Below are 17,063 nucleotides of genomic sequence, written 5' to 3'. Positions count from 1 at the left end.
AACCTTCTTTCTCCCCCATTTCTTTCCGCTCCTCTCTCTCTCCCCGATCCTTCAGTCGTTCCGCCCCTCCAGCCGTTCCGCCGCGCCGCCCGATTGAAGACGCCGCCGTTTGGAAAGACGACACCGCCAGCCACCGATTGAAGACGTCGCCGATTGAAAACGCCGCTCCCTCCATCGGATTGAAGTCGCTGCTGCTGCCGCCGATTGGATTGAAGACGCAACTGCCGTTGACTGAAGCTCTTGCTGCGGCCGCCATCCGCTTCAATCTCCGACCGCCATCCCTGCATTTGAAGGTTTTTTCTTTGATTTTAGGTATGAATTGCGTTATCTGGTTAGTTTTATTTTTGATTTTAGGTTTAATTTTTGTTATTTTAGGTTTGATTGATGATTATAGAGTTTTATTTAGGCTTGGTTATTAGGTTTGGTTATTAGGTTTGATTGATTTTGATTTAGGTTAGTTTGAAAAAAGGTTATAAATTGGTTTATATTGATTTTGATTTAGGTGTTATTTTTGTTATTTAGTTTGATTGATTGTTATTGAATTTGATTTTAAGTTATATTAGGTTTTATTGATAATCATAGATTTTAACGGATTTGAAACCATGTCATACTACGGAGTTTTAACGGATATAATCGAAGTACAATACTATTCTCACAAACGAGTTGTTTTATTCAAGTGTAAGTGGTTTGATACACACTCGGGGGAACTATGAGTGAAAGTGGATAAATATGGCTTCGTAAGTGTAAATGTAAACCGAATTTTGAAAACCCAAAGTCAAGACCCGTATATATTGGCGAGTCAAGCGAAACAAGTATTCTACGCCCCTGATATGTCAGCCCGACCCGGTTGGAAGATTGTGACAAAAATAAAACCTCGGTTTACAAACATATAGTTCAGATTAATTAATTAGGTAGATTTATATTTTTTAACTTTATATATTTTCTTATTACTACTTTATTTCAATTATTCACTCAATTTTATTAATGGTGTGAATTAAGAATGTCTGAAGGTCCTAAAACAACTTGGAAGAGTATGAGGAAGACACCCAAGAAATTGGATAAAAGCTACCAAAACCTACTTGCCCAATCCGAGTCCTTAAAGCTCCGAGGATCGTCTTCTACAGACCAACCACCTATTGCTGTGGTCCCGATAGCTACTGCGCCTCCCCCAACAGACGAGGATGTTGAGGCTAGTGAGCTCCAAGAGTTTATAGAGAGCACATTTGCTGATATGGTGGATAGCGATGAGGCTGAAGACGAGGGTCTCGAGGAGCCTATCGAGGAGCAGGATGGCGAGGAGGAGCCCAGGACCACTCCCGACCCATCATCGACAGGTAACTCGTTTACAAATTAGTTAGTGTTTCAATTGATTGACATATCTAATTATGATTTTGATAATTTTGAAGAATCTTCTGCCCGCAAGAGACGGGGGAAGAACAAGAATATTGTGTTGTCTAAGAGGGTAGCGGGGACAAGGATTCCTCTCACGTTTAGAGAGAAGGATGGTAGGCCAGGCGGTACAGACGTGGGAAGAACACGGTGGTCTAGACATGTGGGGTCGATTATCCGGGACCCCGCAGCCGTCTCACACCGTCTTCTAAAGTGGAAGGCTTTAAGTGCAGACCAATTGGATTCACTGTGGACTGCTATCAAGGTAATACTTATTACTTGATTATACATTACGTCATTAAATAATTATTTTTAACATTTGGATGTTATTTTTTTCAGGATCCGTTCGAAGCTACTAATGGTGGTATTGAGTCTTTTCGAAAGACCGGATTGGGACACGCCAATCAGATATGGGATAGATGGCGGTCGGATTTGAACAAGACATATATCCGCGTCCACAAAGGAGACGAGGCGGCGGTACTGGCTAATCCTCCACCAGACTACGATCGAGATGATTGGGAGTTTGTGTGTCGCAACCATTTCTTCACAGAAACATTTAAGGTACGGTTTCATAATTCAAATAAAATTTGATACTAATTAATCTAACTTCATTTTTTATTTCAAATACAGAGAAACAGTTCTACAAATATGAAGAACAGGAAGAAGCTGAAATTCCCGCATCGAACGGGAAGTAGACCGTTTGCACAGATTGAAGACGAGTTGGTAAGTAAATTACTTGTAATAACTTAATCTAAAGATTGTTATTAATTATATAAATCATTTATTTCAACAGGCGATTGAAATGGGACGGGCACCGTCTGTAATTGAAGTATTCAAGAGGACCCGTACCCCAAAACCGACAAAAGAAAACCCAACACCCGTCCCGGACGAACACGTGCAAGAGAAAATTGTAAGTGAATTGAATATGCATAATTTTTTATTATAGAAATGATATTTTATTTGCATTGTGCAGGTTGAGATGGAGGAGGTTGTTAGTAACGAACCGGAAATATCGGATTTCGAATTGACGGAGAGGGTGTTCGGACAACAAAAACACGGGGTCGTGTTCGGAATGGGATAAGGCGTCCGACCGACACACTTTCGTGAGGATCGTCGAAGTGAAAACAGTTCACGGAGAAACAATGAGCGATTGTTAGAAGATAATCAAATAATGAAGCTCAAGCTGGAGGAACTGGAGAAGAGAGATGAAGAAAGAAGGCGCAGAATGGAAGAAATGGAAGCGGAAAAGGAAGAAATTGTGACAAGAATGGAGAGGAAGAAGTTAGAGATGAACGCAAGAATGGAGAGAATCGAATTGTATATGAGGCAACAACCACCTCCTCCCCCCACAAGCTAAGGTTGTTTCGATTCAAAACATGTTTTCATTAATAGTTGTATCAATTTGAATTTATAACAGATTGTTCGGATTATTCGTTTGGTTTCGAATTTTGTAATGATAATGATCAATTAATGTGATGTGGCATTTCTTTTATCATTGATATATTGGTTTGGCTGAACAGGTTTTGGTTGCAAACAAAATAATCCGCACATTTTTAAAAATTTACGGGAAAAAACCAAAAGTAATATTAGAAAACTCTCGATTTTTACCCAAAGAGAAAACCGAAAGTAATATTAGAAAACTCTCGGTTTTTACCTAAATAGAAAACCGAGAGTTATATGACAAACCCTCGGTTTTTACCCAAAGACAAAAACCGAGGGTTATTAGGAAACTCTCGGTTTTTCCACAAAGAGGAAAACCGAAAGTTTTATAATAACCCTCAATTTTCTTCAAACGGAGAAAACCGAGAGTTTTCATATAACTCTCGGTTTTCTCCATTAGAAGAAAACCGAGAGTTTTCTAATAACTCTCGGTTTTCTTCAAATGGAGAAAAGCGAGAGTTATATGAAAACTCTCGGTTTTCTCCGTTTGAAGAAAACCGAGAGTAATATTGAAAACTCTCGGTTTTCTCCGTTTGAAGAAAACCGAGAGTTATTTGTAAAACTCTCGGTTTTTCCACAAAGAGAAAAACCGAAAGTTTTTCAATTACCTCTCTGTTTTACTCTAGGGTATCTAAACCGAAAACTCTACGATATCTCTCGGTAATTGCCCAATTATTTTTAACGAGAGAGTCAATACCGAGGGATGGCGAGAGTTACCAAAACCTTCGGTAAAGTGTCTATACCGAAAGTTATAGGGTCAAAACCGAGAGTTTTTACTCTCGGTTTTGACTCCTTTTTCACCAGTGCACTCAGATCCCTCTCTTTCTCTTATAGCTCCCAAAAGAGCAAATTTATATGTTATTTTACAAATATTTGTAATTATTTAAAATACAAGTTCAAACACAAAAACCTTAATTATATGAACTCAAATTGATAGGGAAAAAAGTATAGAAAGAAAGAAAAAACTTATTCAATTTATTTATGACAAAATGAGTAGAGAAACCACTTTTTTTTTTTTTGTACATAGGGCTTTGTGGATTCGGATTTTTAGAGAATGTAAACTATTTGTTTACTCTTCTTTATTGTCTCACACTCTTTGTGAAACTGACTACGATGTAGAAAGCTTTAGTATAATCGTGGTTCATCGCATTCGGTACTTCGGTTAAGACATATTTGTCTTCATATTCACAGATTTAGTGACCAGACTACTAGCTAGTAAGTTGATTTTAGATGTCGATGTTTGTAATTGAAAATTTCTAGATCATGTTTTGATGCGGTGTAATTCCCTTGTCCGCAGCTTTGGCGTCGGTCGATGAGATTGATTATATAAAATAAACAAAAAAAAACTTATATTAAACAACCTCATTGATTGTTATTTCTTGCTTCATACTAATCCCATGATTTTCTTTCACGTGTGGACGACGCATTACTCAGATTCGATACGTTTCAACTTTGGTTTGCATTAAAAAGAAAAAACATTATTTTAAAAAAAAATTTAAATACTTGAAAACTTTAGAAATTAATTATATACAAATAATTAATTTTATTCAAATTTTACTAATCTATGGTCAAATAACAATTTGATTAAAGCCCAGTTTAAATTAATCAAACATAATTAACTTAAAATATTATTTATTTGAAAACAAAGTCGCCAAATAATTTTAGAAAAATCAGTAAAATATACGCGTATAAACATACTTTATACCAGAGTTTCTATAAGGGTTCGATTTTTTGTTATGCTCGAGAAAGAGTTTCCGCTCTATGTCATCCGGGCCCGTCAAATGACAATTTTATTTTTTAAAGCAAAGTTTGTCTGTTACAAGATTTATTTATAACATTTATTTTTTTAATTAAAGTTCGAGTGTTTTAAACAAGGATATGTTTAAATTATATAATCAATTATACAAAATTATTTTAAATGGTGTACATGTGATTGCATTGATTTAAAATTGAGTACAAACTCTGAAAAATATCAGAAAAGTGTTATAATTTAAAAATAAATTCCAAACGGGGCCTTATCTAATATATTTGTTTAGGAAATATTCTAAACATTTAAATATTATTTTTTGACCTTTCGGGATTATTTAAAAACTGATTGGGGTTCCAAAATTATAAAAATAATTTTAGATTTTAAAAAGTGGAACCAAACAGGCCTAGGACCGGAGTCCTAGGGTCTGGGTCCGGTCATACCGATTTGGGCTCGAACGGGCTCGATCTAGACCGGGAAGGTGTGAATCAGGGCTTGGGATGCTCGGTCAAGGGACTAGAGGGCTCAGTCCTAGGGTTCAAGAGGTTTGGTCTTGAATTCAAACTGTTCGGTCCTAGGTTTGGGAGGCTCGGTCCTAGGTCTAGCTTCCTCGATCGTGGACCTAGAAGGCTCAGTCCCAGGTCAGACCTCTCAGTTCGAGGTTAGAAACCTCAGCCGGATTCCTCAGTCCTTGCTCAAGAACATCGGTCCTAAGTCTCGGTCTTGACTCAAGAACACTAGTCCTTGGTCTCGGTCCTATGTCAATTTTCTCGGTCCATGGTTTCAGTCAGGACCAAGGATTCTCGGTCTTATTTCTTGGTCCCAGTCCTACATGACTCGATCGCCGGGGACCGAGTGTTATTGAATTGGTCAAGAATTGCATATCTTGTATCTTTTGATGCAGATCATGAAATCATTATCTTTAAGTTGCAATAAACTCATGTAATTGTAGGGATTAAAAACCCTAACCCTAATCATGATCAATCGATCTATACAAAGATCAATTTCTCAAAACCGTTTTTAGGTCAAATTTTGGAACTTTTGAATTAGGTCATCTCAATGCATAATTTTTGTTCCATTAGCTTTGAAATGATGAACATAGTCGAGCACAACCAAAACAATAACATCATTCAAGCTCTTTGTAATAACTTTTGAAAACAAAATTCAAATCCATTTTTTTTAAATTTTAGTTGGATCAAACATGATGGGGATGTTGTTATAATTATCTTGAAACCTCCTAACATGTTTAGCAGCTATTTGAATAAAAAAAATTCAAGCTTAAAGCTTAAGAACATCAAATTCAAAAAATCCATACTTTCAAACCAATTTTTCGTTTTTTATTTGTTTTAGGTTGATTTTATCAAATCTCTTTCAACAGAAAGTTCATATATCATCTAAGGAATGATTCTAAACAAAGAAAACATCGATCAAACTTGAAAAAAAAAATCAGTTTTCAATCACAATTTAAAATACAGATGATCTGGAAGCTTACCAACACTTGGAGAACACTCCAATGATGTAGCTCTCCTGAAGCCTGGATAGAAGTTTAGGTCGCCTGAGCAACTTCTACAAAAAAAAAATTTGTTTGAAATTTTGGAATTTCTTCAATTCGGTTGTAAGATTGGGATTTTATTTGATAGATTGGAACATGAGGACTTAGAGAGTATTTATACTTAACTATGTCAGTTATCCTAGCCTAATTCAACTTCAATTTGATCACTAATCAAAATGATGTCGTTTTGATTGCGAAGAAGACGATCAAAACGACGTCGTTTTGATTAGTCAAAATGCATCGTTGGAAGTCTGTCAGTGTTTCAATGGCGTTTGGCGTTTGGGCTAACGGGGTTAGTTGTCCCGTTAGTCAATCTAGTGTGGCCCCAGGCGTACGCGTGTTCTGTTACATCCGAATGCGTGGTGTGTTTTTGGGTTCTAAATGAAATTTCAGAGCTGATTCGATGCTCTGAATCCTGCTGTAACAATTAAACATAATTTTGGCTACACATGATTATCATTTTATATTTTTAATTAAAGAATTATTTGAAATTGAATTTTAATCTCTTTCTTGTGTTTTTCCTCAGCAAAAATTTCATAAAAAATATTTTTAGAAACATAATAAAAATTATGTTCATTATTTTTTTTTGGATATTTTGGAGTATTTATTTAATTGTATTAAGCCATAATTTATGTTTAAATCGCAATCAAATAATTTCAAGACCCTTTTGGATTTAATTTGGGTAAAATAAATACAATATTTTAACCTCAAATTATTTTTAGATTTTGATTTAATTTTTATAATTAAAATTTAATTATCACAATAATTAACTTTAATTTAATTTTTAATCTCTTTTGGTTATAAAATATTATTTTTTTTATTATTATAATTTAATAATAATATTTATAAAATAGGTATATCAAATTTTCATATTTATACATAAAGATAGATCAATATCAAGAGACAAATAATGAGAAAGTTGAACTAAACTATTAAAAAAATGTATGGACTTATTTTATAAAATTATTATTTTGTATATCTATTATTATTTATTAACAGTAAATTTAATAAAAAAAAATAATAAATATTTATTTTATAATATAAATATAACTTAATATAATATATAAAAATAATTATATATTTAAAATTTCAAAAATGTTAAAAAATAAAATAAAGATATTAAATATAATTAAAATTATAATAATAATTATATTATATAAAAATAATAATTTAAATATATAAATAATTGAATTTATTTTTTTTTAATAATAAATCATATTAATAATAAAAATTTTAAAATATAAAAAGAAAAAATAATAATAACTACGTTCCAACAGTAAATTAAGTTAATTTAAAAAACAATAACAAAATAATTTAGTTTTAAAAAGTCTGAACTCAATTTTAATCAATTTAAAACTTTAGTGTTGAAACTAATGTGTCAACCCTTTATGATGTATCCAGTAGGAAAAATTAAGACCAAGGCAAATATGAACTCATTTTTGGCATTTATTTTTTATATTTTTAAATAATATAACAATTTCATCTATCAACCTTTATTGTAATTGTCCCCAAAAATATAAAAAGAACCCAACAAAAATTAATTGAGTAGAAGCTATTACTTTATAAGTTACCATCAAGGAAAAAAAGTCTCAAATTATGATAGAAAACATAAACACAACCTCTTCCATAAAGAAACATGAACAAAATTATCATATTAATATTAAAATTTATATTAAGAAAGTTATCATAATAATGTGATTACTTTCAAAGTTTTGACCCATATATAATTTTTAGTCAAAAGCCCATAAAAATCAAAGTCTTTACAATCTCCAAATAAATGTTCATATGGGAATGGAATAGAAGACTATAAATATGTCAAAAAATAATAAAATAAAAAGTAATCATAATTTTGGTTCTCATTTTCTTTAGCTTTTACACTAAACTACCTATGACTTGAAGATAATTTAACCAATTAATACATTGAACTTTCCCTTTCTTATAATTCACAAGAAACAATAATTTTTCAATAATCATTATGTTTCTATTGTGTTCCCCATGCTTGCTAACTGCCTTTAAAGGATTTACCTAACATTAGTAATTAGTTACATTATTGTGTTATTTTAAATCTTTGTACTTCTAATGTTATCATTAAATTAATTTTAAATTCTTAAATCACATTTCTTCTTTTATTAAATAGAAGTTTAATTAAATCAAATATAATATGCTGTTTAATCAATTATCACTTCTTTAATCATATCATTAAATATTCAATATATATACATTTGTGATTTTATTTATAATCCATTTTATATCAAATAAGTTTTTTTTTTAAATAACCCAAAGATCAAATAAAGCCTAGACATATCACTTTCTTTATAATTTAAGTTTCAATAATAGTGTTGTTGACGTTTGATTTGGCCGGTGCAGCTGGAGCTGGTCCGAAACATATTAAAATAACAAACAAATAATTGTCTTTGCAGTACTCTAAAGTTCATATTTATAAATATAAAATATAAGAGAAAGGAAATAAATTAATGAATGATTGAAATTGTCTATTAAACATCATTAATGTAGTAGATACAAGACATAAATTGATTTAATGAAGATATCCTTAGAAATCCAATAAACAACCATATAACTAAACCAAACAACAAAATTACTATTCATTAACTCAATAGGTTAACATTTATATATATATAATTAATTTTTTTATAAAACTAGATGATTTTGCATATTTACAACATGAGAATATGATTTATCATTCTAATTTAAGACGTTTTTAGTAAAATTAAAAATATTTAATATTACATATAAAACTCTTAAAAATCATTTTTCTCCCTTAAACTATTATAATGTGTTATAAATTACTCAATAATAATAATTCATCCATAAAAATTTAATTAATTTTTATTTTGTTTTAGTGTTGCATTAGAATTTAATTTGAATGAAAAACGTATTAATATATTATATAATAATATTTAATTTAAATTAATATTTAAATAATATATTTTAAAAAATAAAATAGTTACAAGATTTTAACTCTTTTTTTTTAAAAAACAATTTATTTGATTAGCTTTTATTAAATTTATTTAGAATTTTATCTTTGATTATATTAAAAAAAAAAAAAAGTATTAAATGAGTCAATATAATTTGGTCAAAATACATTTAAAAAAGCAACTTCTCTATTATAATAAAATATGACATTTACACAACACCTTTACTGAAAAATCCTTCAAAATAAGTCTTAAATACTTTATAATTAATTAATTTTACGAACTAATAAATAAAAATAAATACAAACAGAGAAAGAAAAAATATGAAAAGTAAAAGACGTGATTATAATAATAATAATAATAATAATAATAACATAATAAAGAAGTATTTACATTGCCTTGTCTGTTTTAACAACAGTAAATGAATTTCCTAATTATTTAAATTGACAATTTTACCCTCCAGTCAACTGTCAACATTAATTTAACAGCGCCACCAATTTTCACCGTCAGATTCCGTCAATTTCTTTAACGGCGACTTAACGTTTCTCATATCGCTTACATTTAAAGCAGAATCCTCCTCACCAATCCCACCCACCTTGCTCCGCCGCCGCAGTGACTGCGCCGCCGTCGACGTCACCGTCGCCGGCGACCACTCAGCCAATATCGATGAAGTATTCAATCCCATCCGTCTATCGTACGATGAACCCGAAAGAATCACATCTGGCGCCGCCATCGACGTCGCCGGAATCTGCAATCTTTTCCGGCTATTATCAATTTTATTCAGATCCCAAACCGAAACAACATTATCAGAGAAATCATCATCTTCAAAATCAAGTCCTAACCCTAAACTATCCCAAAATCTCACAACCCCTTTGCTAGAAGCTAAATCTGATAACGAGAATCGATCCCAGACAGAGAAATCTTCATCGGATGGAACACGATAGAAAGAGTTGATGTCGTCGTCTGAATCCTCACCAGAATCGTCACCGGAATCATCATCATCATCGCCGGAGTCAGAATCAAAATCGTCTCCAAAAAGCTGGATCGGAGGTTGAGAAGCAGCAAAGAGTTTAACTTTGTTTGAGATAGCTATTATTAAAAACTTTATTCTAAAGATTATACATCTGAAACTTGCTAATAATGCAAGAATAAGTGCACCCCATTTCCAAAAACTATAACTTTCTGGAAATGATTGAAAACGAGAAAAAAGAGATGGGTTTTGTAAACAATTAACACCCGCTTCAAAATTGCTTATTAGGTTAAGCTCAGGAATTTCCATAGTTGAAAATTTAACAAAATCAAGAACAAGAGAGAGAGAGAGGGGAAGAGGAGGAGAGAGAGAATGAAGTGTATTTATAGTGGTGGTGGGATGGTGAAAGGTTGAAGATGAGGGTAATAAAGTAAATACATAAGTTTAGATATATTACGTGAAGTTTATTATTGGCTGCTTTCCTTAACATTACCTATACACGTCACTAATTGCTGGAATTGGAAAAGATTATTTATTTATTTAAGAAATTAATTAATTATTATTTTAAGGGTGGGATTGGTGAGTCAGCACTCTTCGTGTATCCAATCATAAGACAAGTTGATCTGTATACAATAATTATAATTATTTTTTATATATGTTTTCATGTTTTTTTAATTGTAAGGTCTTGTTTGAAGTGAGTTAATATTGAGTCTTAGTTCAAGTTTTTATTAGTCATGACATAATTTATGGGTTTCTCAAAATAAACATAACAAAATTTAAGTGTAATGAATAAATTCTTATAGCATATGTCAATAATCAAGGATTAAGATATTTTATGTGGACTCAACTTTTTATATATAAAATAGTTAGTTTTAGAAAACAAATATGAATATTAGTGTTTTTAATAAATTTAGTTTAGAAAACGAAGAAAAAAGAGAGATTACATTACAAATACTAATGAATTAATTAAGTTGATTCATAGATAATAATTTAATTGTATTTTTGTTGTTTGTTGGGTTATCACATAAGAGATATCTCATCTCAAAGTCCTAACTAATCATGAAGAGTAAAAGTGGGAGAAGATAAGATTTTGTTAGAAATATATTTTATATTAATACAATTTATTATTTTTTATAATGAGTTGACATAACAGAACAAAATATCACGAGTTTGATTATCACTAAAAACGTTTTAATGAAAGTGAAATATTATTATTGTGGGCGTCATGCTATGCTATTTCTCTATAATTGAAAAAAATTATTATTATAATATTTTTACGATGAGTCTATATTTTTATAATTTTTTGGTGGACTATTTTGTGAAAAAAATCGAAGAACTTTTAACAGTGAAAATAGACCGTTAAAGATTCACAATCTCATTGTTATAACGATGTCTGAAATTAGATTCGAAAAACCTATGTATTCGTGTGAAGATTTTATTGCTCTTCTTGGATATATTAAGATCTTTGAGTCAATTAATTATTATAATATATTCAATTTTTACACATTTTCAAAAATTAATTTCTAATTTAAAATAAATTAAATTAAAGAGAAAAATATAATTATGAGATTATGTTTTTGATAATTTCTTAATTAAATGTGATTATGAATAAAAATAAATACTCTTAATTATTAAAAATAAAGAAACCCATTGTTTGTTTTTATTATTATAATTGATTAAAATGAATGAGTGGAGGATAAATCTTTGGAAATAAATAAAAATAGAAAGACGACGAGGACGGTGTGTGATCGATAAAATCCTAAATGAATCAAAGTAATTGTTTGTGGTAATCGGTTTGTAGAAGAATGAACGACCACTCAGATGTGTCCACGTGGAAGATTAATTTTATATATTTATTTTGGAGAAAGACCTTTATTTTGATGGTCCATCCATCCCTTATACGACTGCCGTGACATATTTTTGTACGCAATAAATATATTTCTAGAATCATGGCCAATTCCCTATCACACATTTAGGACACAAATAACGTTATCGTGACTATTTTAAAATCTCTCTTTTATCTTTATCATCATTTATCTAATAATTCATTATTCCATGTCATTGTTGCTATGTATTTTCTTAAAAAAATTAAACAAATGTCCAATTTATATATGTATACATGAAAAATGGGGAGTCCTCGAACTCTGAGTTTGTTACAAAAATTTTCAAATAATACAACTGGAAGAATTTTAATAAAGATGTCGGTAATTTGAGAACGTGATAGGACATGTAACACCCGAACTTGAACACAAGCCATTTTTTTGCAAACGAAATGAATATCAATCTCAATATACTGAATACGTTGATGCTTATTCAGGTTTTCATTAAGATACACCGCACTAACATTTTCACGATAACAAAAGGTAGACTTCTCGATTAGACAATGAAGTTCTAGAAGGTTCCTCAACTAACATGATTCTGAAACCACTCTTTGTACTCAACCTCTACACTAGAATACAATAAGATTGTATGACGTTTAGCGGATCAAGAGATTAAATTATCTCATAAAAATACACAATAACCCGAGGTGGACAGTTAGGTATCTAGACATTCACCATAATCAAAATTGGTATACGAAACTAGAGTATCCGTATACGATGAATACAAGTGAAGACCATGGTCAAGACTCAAGAGTACCCTGAATGTAGCGCTATGCGCTTCAATGCATGCATGTGCACATCTTTCAGGTAATGCATGAATAAACACATGTTACACAACATATGTGATACCGGTTTTGTGACAACACTAATATTAAAGTTATTTAAGACACCAAATATCTAAAGTTCAGGAATTTAACTATGATTTTGGTTCTTTGCACAACAACTATCATACATTCCCTTTAAGTCAATAATTTTACTATTAAATAGGAGGTTATATTAATTCATTAATTATAATTAACAGTCCATTAAGCATACAAAATTAATTAGAGTTCAAAACACCTCAATTATATGAAGTAACATGAATCCCTTCTCCTACCTAATTATTAGGCTAGAAACTAGAAAGTCCAACCCCACTAAAACAACAAAGGAAAAAGTTAATATTTTTTTTTGTAACCAATGGAGTTTAAAATACTTTAACTAGCAACGTGGCTTCATGGCCTTCTTTTATAAATATCCAATGTCACAAATCTTTTTATAATCACAATGATTTTATTTATTTATTTCCTTCAAAAGTGTGATTGATCTTATCCCCAATCCAAATCATCCACCAAACCACATGTTCCATGTTTTTAACACCCAAAATAACACTTTACTAAGAATTCATGTTCTTTACAAATTATTTAAAGACTTTTCTTTACACTTATAAAGAAACTTGTGCAAAGATTTGATAACACCTAAATAAACTGATTGGATCAACAAATGAATAATAATCAAAGCGACAAACTAAACGGATTATGTTGGTTGATTTAGTGACAGTCAAATCGTTAAACATCATTTTGTTATTTTTTTACATTGCTTAATTAATTTAGAACCAATAACTAATATTTAGAACTCTCTTAATAATTAAGTTATTCAATTATTAAATTAAAATATATTTTAAAAATATAAATAATAATAGTAAAAAAACTTTCTTTTTTTAAAATGACTTTCTTTTATACTAAACCAATTTATATACAGCTTTTGATTATTACTCTTCTTGCTAAAGTAGATTATATATATAAATATATATTTAATCTACTTTATTTATTTAGTAATATTTTTTATAGATGAAATCAATTTTTTAAGAAATAGTCGGGTTGAGAACTCAAACCTATGTCAATAGTTTGATTATGCATTTTAGTGTACAAACAAATTGAATTCAACTATTTAGACTCTTAATTTTAGTGCTACACCTTTATAGAAAAGAAAATGGAGTACTTTCTCACAATCTAATTTAAAGACTACACCTTAATGCCATATCAATTCCTTCGTTTTGATCATTGTCCATAAAATAGCTTTGACCTTACAAATTATCAATTCATCTATTGGTAGAATGGGAAGATCAAATCTAATTAAACTATTGTCATACTTGAAATCGTAAGTTTAATTTTGACTGAAAACATTCACATTGACGTGAAAGATGAAAACGGTCGATAATACGATAATCTAGTCTAAATAAGTGTCGATACAAAACTAAATAAAACTATGAGCGACCGAAATTGTCCACAAAATGCAATTGATAAGGTTCTCAACCATCCCATATAAACATCTAAACAATACGATATAATTGTCCAAACAAATGTCAAGTAATCTAAATCAACACCAAATGAGTACCAAAATATCCAAACAAACACCAAGTAATCAAAATTATACAATCCAAAATTCTTTATTACGAAAATTCTCTCGAAACAATAGTTCATGTAATTCCGATTTTAGACTTTTTCATCATCATCATCAGATTTATTCCTCAAGTGGTCAGCATTATCCCTTTTAAATCATATAAGAGAGTTCTTATTAAAAATGAGAAATTTGATGTTTTAGGTAAAAGACTTATAACTTATTGCCAAATTTATCTAAGACTGTATAATAATAAATAATCTAATCAATATCATTGATCCTTTGAATTTGTATCCTTGGGTTTCTGAATTGGTTTATACTCCAAAAAATATATTCCTCAGCCATTTCTTTGCAATTTAATGCAAACCCAAATGATCTTCAACATGTGTCACAATAATTCAAACCCAAATTGATCCCTTTTAATCAATGATCATTGCTTAAACCAGAAGACAATACAAAAATAAACAGGTCAGAACTAAATCAAGACAATATCTCCAGATTCTCAATATCCAGATAAATATCACACATCTTTTGTAATCCTATTGTTTTACAATTCTCTTTATAATCCTAATATAGATGATGTTATTTTGAAATATTTCAGTCCTAATACAATGAAATTAATAACATAGCTCTTTTTTCAGTATGCAGATGTTAGTTTTAGTTGGATTGATCCTCTTGTCGAATAAGCTTGACGAATTTGGACCTAAAATCTGCAGGGAATCGGACAGGTCGATAGTTCTTGCCAAGCCAAACTACAGTTGTTTTCGCTTCAAGAATAGGCTGTTGTTTAACAAGAAAAGAAACAAATTAAGCATGATTCATGTTATTGAACAAAAGATGTTAATCAACAAACATGTATTGAAGAAATTAAACCTCATAATCTGGCAACTTGAAGATGGAGTTTTCAATGTATAATCGGGCTGCTGATGAATTCCATATTCTCACCTTGATAACAAACCTGTCTCCACTCTAGATAACATATACATTGATTAAGGGTCATTCAGATTACTTTTCAATTTTCGAAAAATCCCCATCATATATAGTTCTTACTCTTAGTGGATTGAGGAATTTTAGTGTCATCTCAGAGAAAGCTAGGGCCTCGCCTGAATTAGCAACATCATTTGGGTTTATTCCTATCAGATCCAGCAATTCGTGATTTCCTTTAAGAGGAGGGAATAACAAACCATTTATATTATATACATGAAAACACAGCAATATTTAATTAGATTGATTGAACAATGATAGTTGTTACCATGTTGAATATAACTTGAATAGACAGAATTGTTTACGACACCAAATTGATCGAGTTCGTAGTCTCGCACTTGTAGCTCAATTTCATGGAATCCATGCATACTGAAAACCCTTTCATTCAGGTAAATTGCAGAAGAAAAAAACGAAAGCTAATTAATTTAGGAAGAAAATACAAGTACCTTTGACCACTCTTGAATTCCAAAGTTAGATTGTTACTTTGACCACTCTTGAATTCCAAAGTTAGATTGTTACTACAGCAGACTGGAGGAAGAAAGGGTCGGAGAACTTTCCGGGATAGCGGCTGCATTATGTGGCGAGGAGGTAAAGACGGATTGGTATTTCCAAAAGAACGGCGGTCACCGATCAACCACTTTCCCGTTGAAGATGAACTCGGAACTATAGTCGGCAGAGCAAATAAAAGACTTTTTGACATTTCTGTTAGGATTTATATCTCCCAAATCCGATCAGCTTGAAACAATCTGTAAAAAAACACAGGAAAGAGGAATACAAAAACACACAGATTTATAGTGTTTTACTCAAATTGAGCTAAATTCACTCCAATTACCACGGGATTTCACTGTAAAGAAGAATGAATACAAAGTTTTTGCCTCACACTTTATCTTTCTAAAATTCTGTCTTAACAATGTAAACCCTTAATAATCACATATTTATAGGGTAAACATTCAGGTAATAAACCTAAATAACTTTAGTCAGGCCCAAGCCCAAAAACAAAAAGAAAACTCAATAAACTCTAATTAACAATGTAGAGTTTATTATAAGTGTAGGCTCCATAACTCAACAATCTCCCACTTGGAGACTAACTTTATCATCTCTCGATCGGTAGTGGCTTTCTATTCGGTATCTTAACGAAGAAGACCAATTGAAGTTGCACACAATTTCAGTTTCTCATTTGTCACAGATTTCGTCAACATATCAGCTGGATTCTCACTCCTGGGAATCTTCTTAAGAGAGCTAATACTCCATCTTCTAAAGCTGACCGGATGAAATGATAACGAACCTGTATATGCTTTGTCCTGCTATGATAAACAAGATTTTTTGCCAAATGAATGACACTCTGACTGTCGCATCGTAACACACTTCCCTCATAGTCTTGACCCAATTCTCGCAAAAAGGGTTGTAACCACATCATCTCCTTAGTAGCCTATGTCACAATAACATACTCTGCCTCATAAATAGACAAATAAACAATCTTCTACAATTTTGAAACTCAACTGATTGCAGTACCTCCCAGAGTATAAATGTACTCTGTTGTGCTCTTCCTACTATCAACATCATCACCATTGTCAGCATCAATATATTCTTCCAAACCCATATTTGACTTTCGAAAACACAAAGCGAGACCCGTACTTCCTCTTAAGTATCATAGTATCCACTTTACTACTTCTCAATGTTGTCTACCTGGATTACTCATGAATCCGCTAACAACTCACTGCATTTTTATAATCACAATTCTTTTATTTATTTATTTTCTTCAAAAGTGTGATTGATCTTATCCCCAATCCAA

General features: G+C 31.0%; 2 protein-coding genes across 2 annotated transcripts; both read right to left on the bottom strand.

Moving 5' to 3' along the window:
- Positions 1–9,542: 9,542 nt before the first annotated feature.
- On the bottom strand, positions 9,543–10,340 carry LOC124935373. The gene has a single exon (XM_047475810.1). The coding sequence runs from the start codon at positions 10,338–10,340 to the stop codon at positions 9,543–9,545; it is 798 nt and encodes a 265-aa protein (XP_047331766.1).
- Positions 10,341–14,944: 4,604 nt separating this feature from the next.
- LOC124935372 (acyl-acyl carrier protein thioesterase ATL3, chloroplastic-like) lies at positions 14,945–15,971 on the bottom strand. Its single transcript, XM_047475809.1, has 5 exons — positions 15,718–15,971; positions 15,540–15,640; positions 15,338–15,447; positions 15,161–15,256; positions 14,945–15,067 (listed from the first exon to the last, which is right to left on the bottom strand). Exons 1-5 carry the CDS (start codon positions 15,969–15,971, stop codon positions 14,945–14,947), a joined length of 684 nt encoding a protein of 227 aa, XP_047331765.1.
- Positions 15,972–17,063: the final 1,092 nt, after the last annotated feature.

This window comes from Impatiens glandulifera, chromosome 4 (assembly GCF_907164915.1).
Source record: "Impatiens glandulifera chromosome 4, dImpGla2.1, whole genome shotgun sequence".
Taxonomy (NCBI): domain Eukaryota; kingdom Viridiplantae; phylum Streptophyta; class Magnoliopsida; order Ericales; family Balsaminaceae; genus Impatiens; species Impatiens glandulifera.
This window is presented reverse-complemented; position numbering and strand designations above follow the sequence as displayed.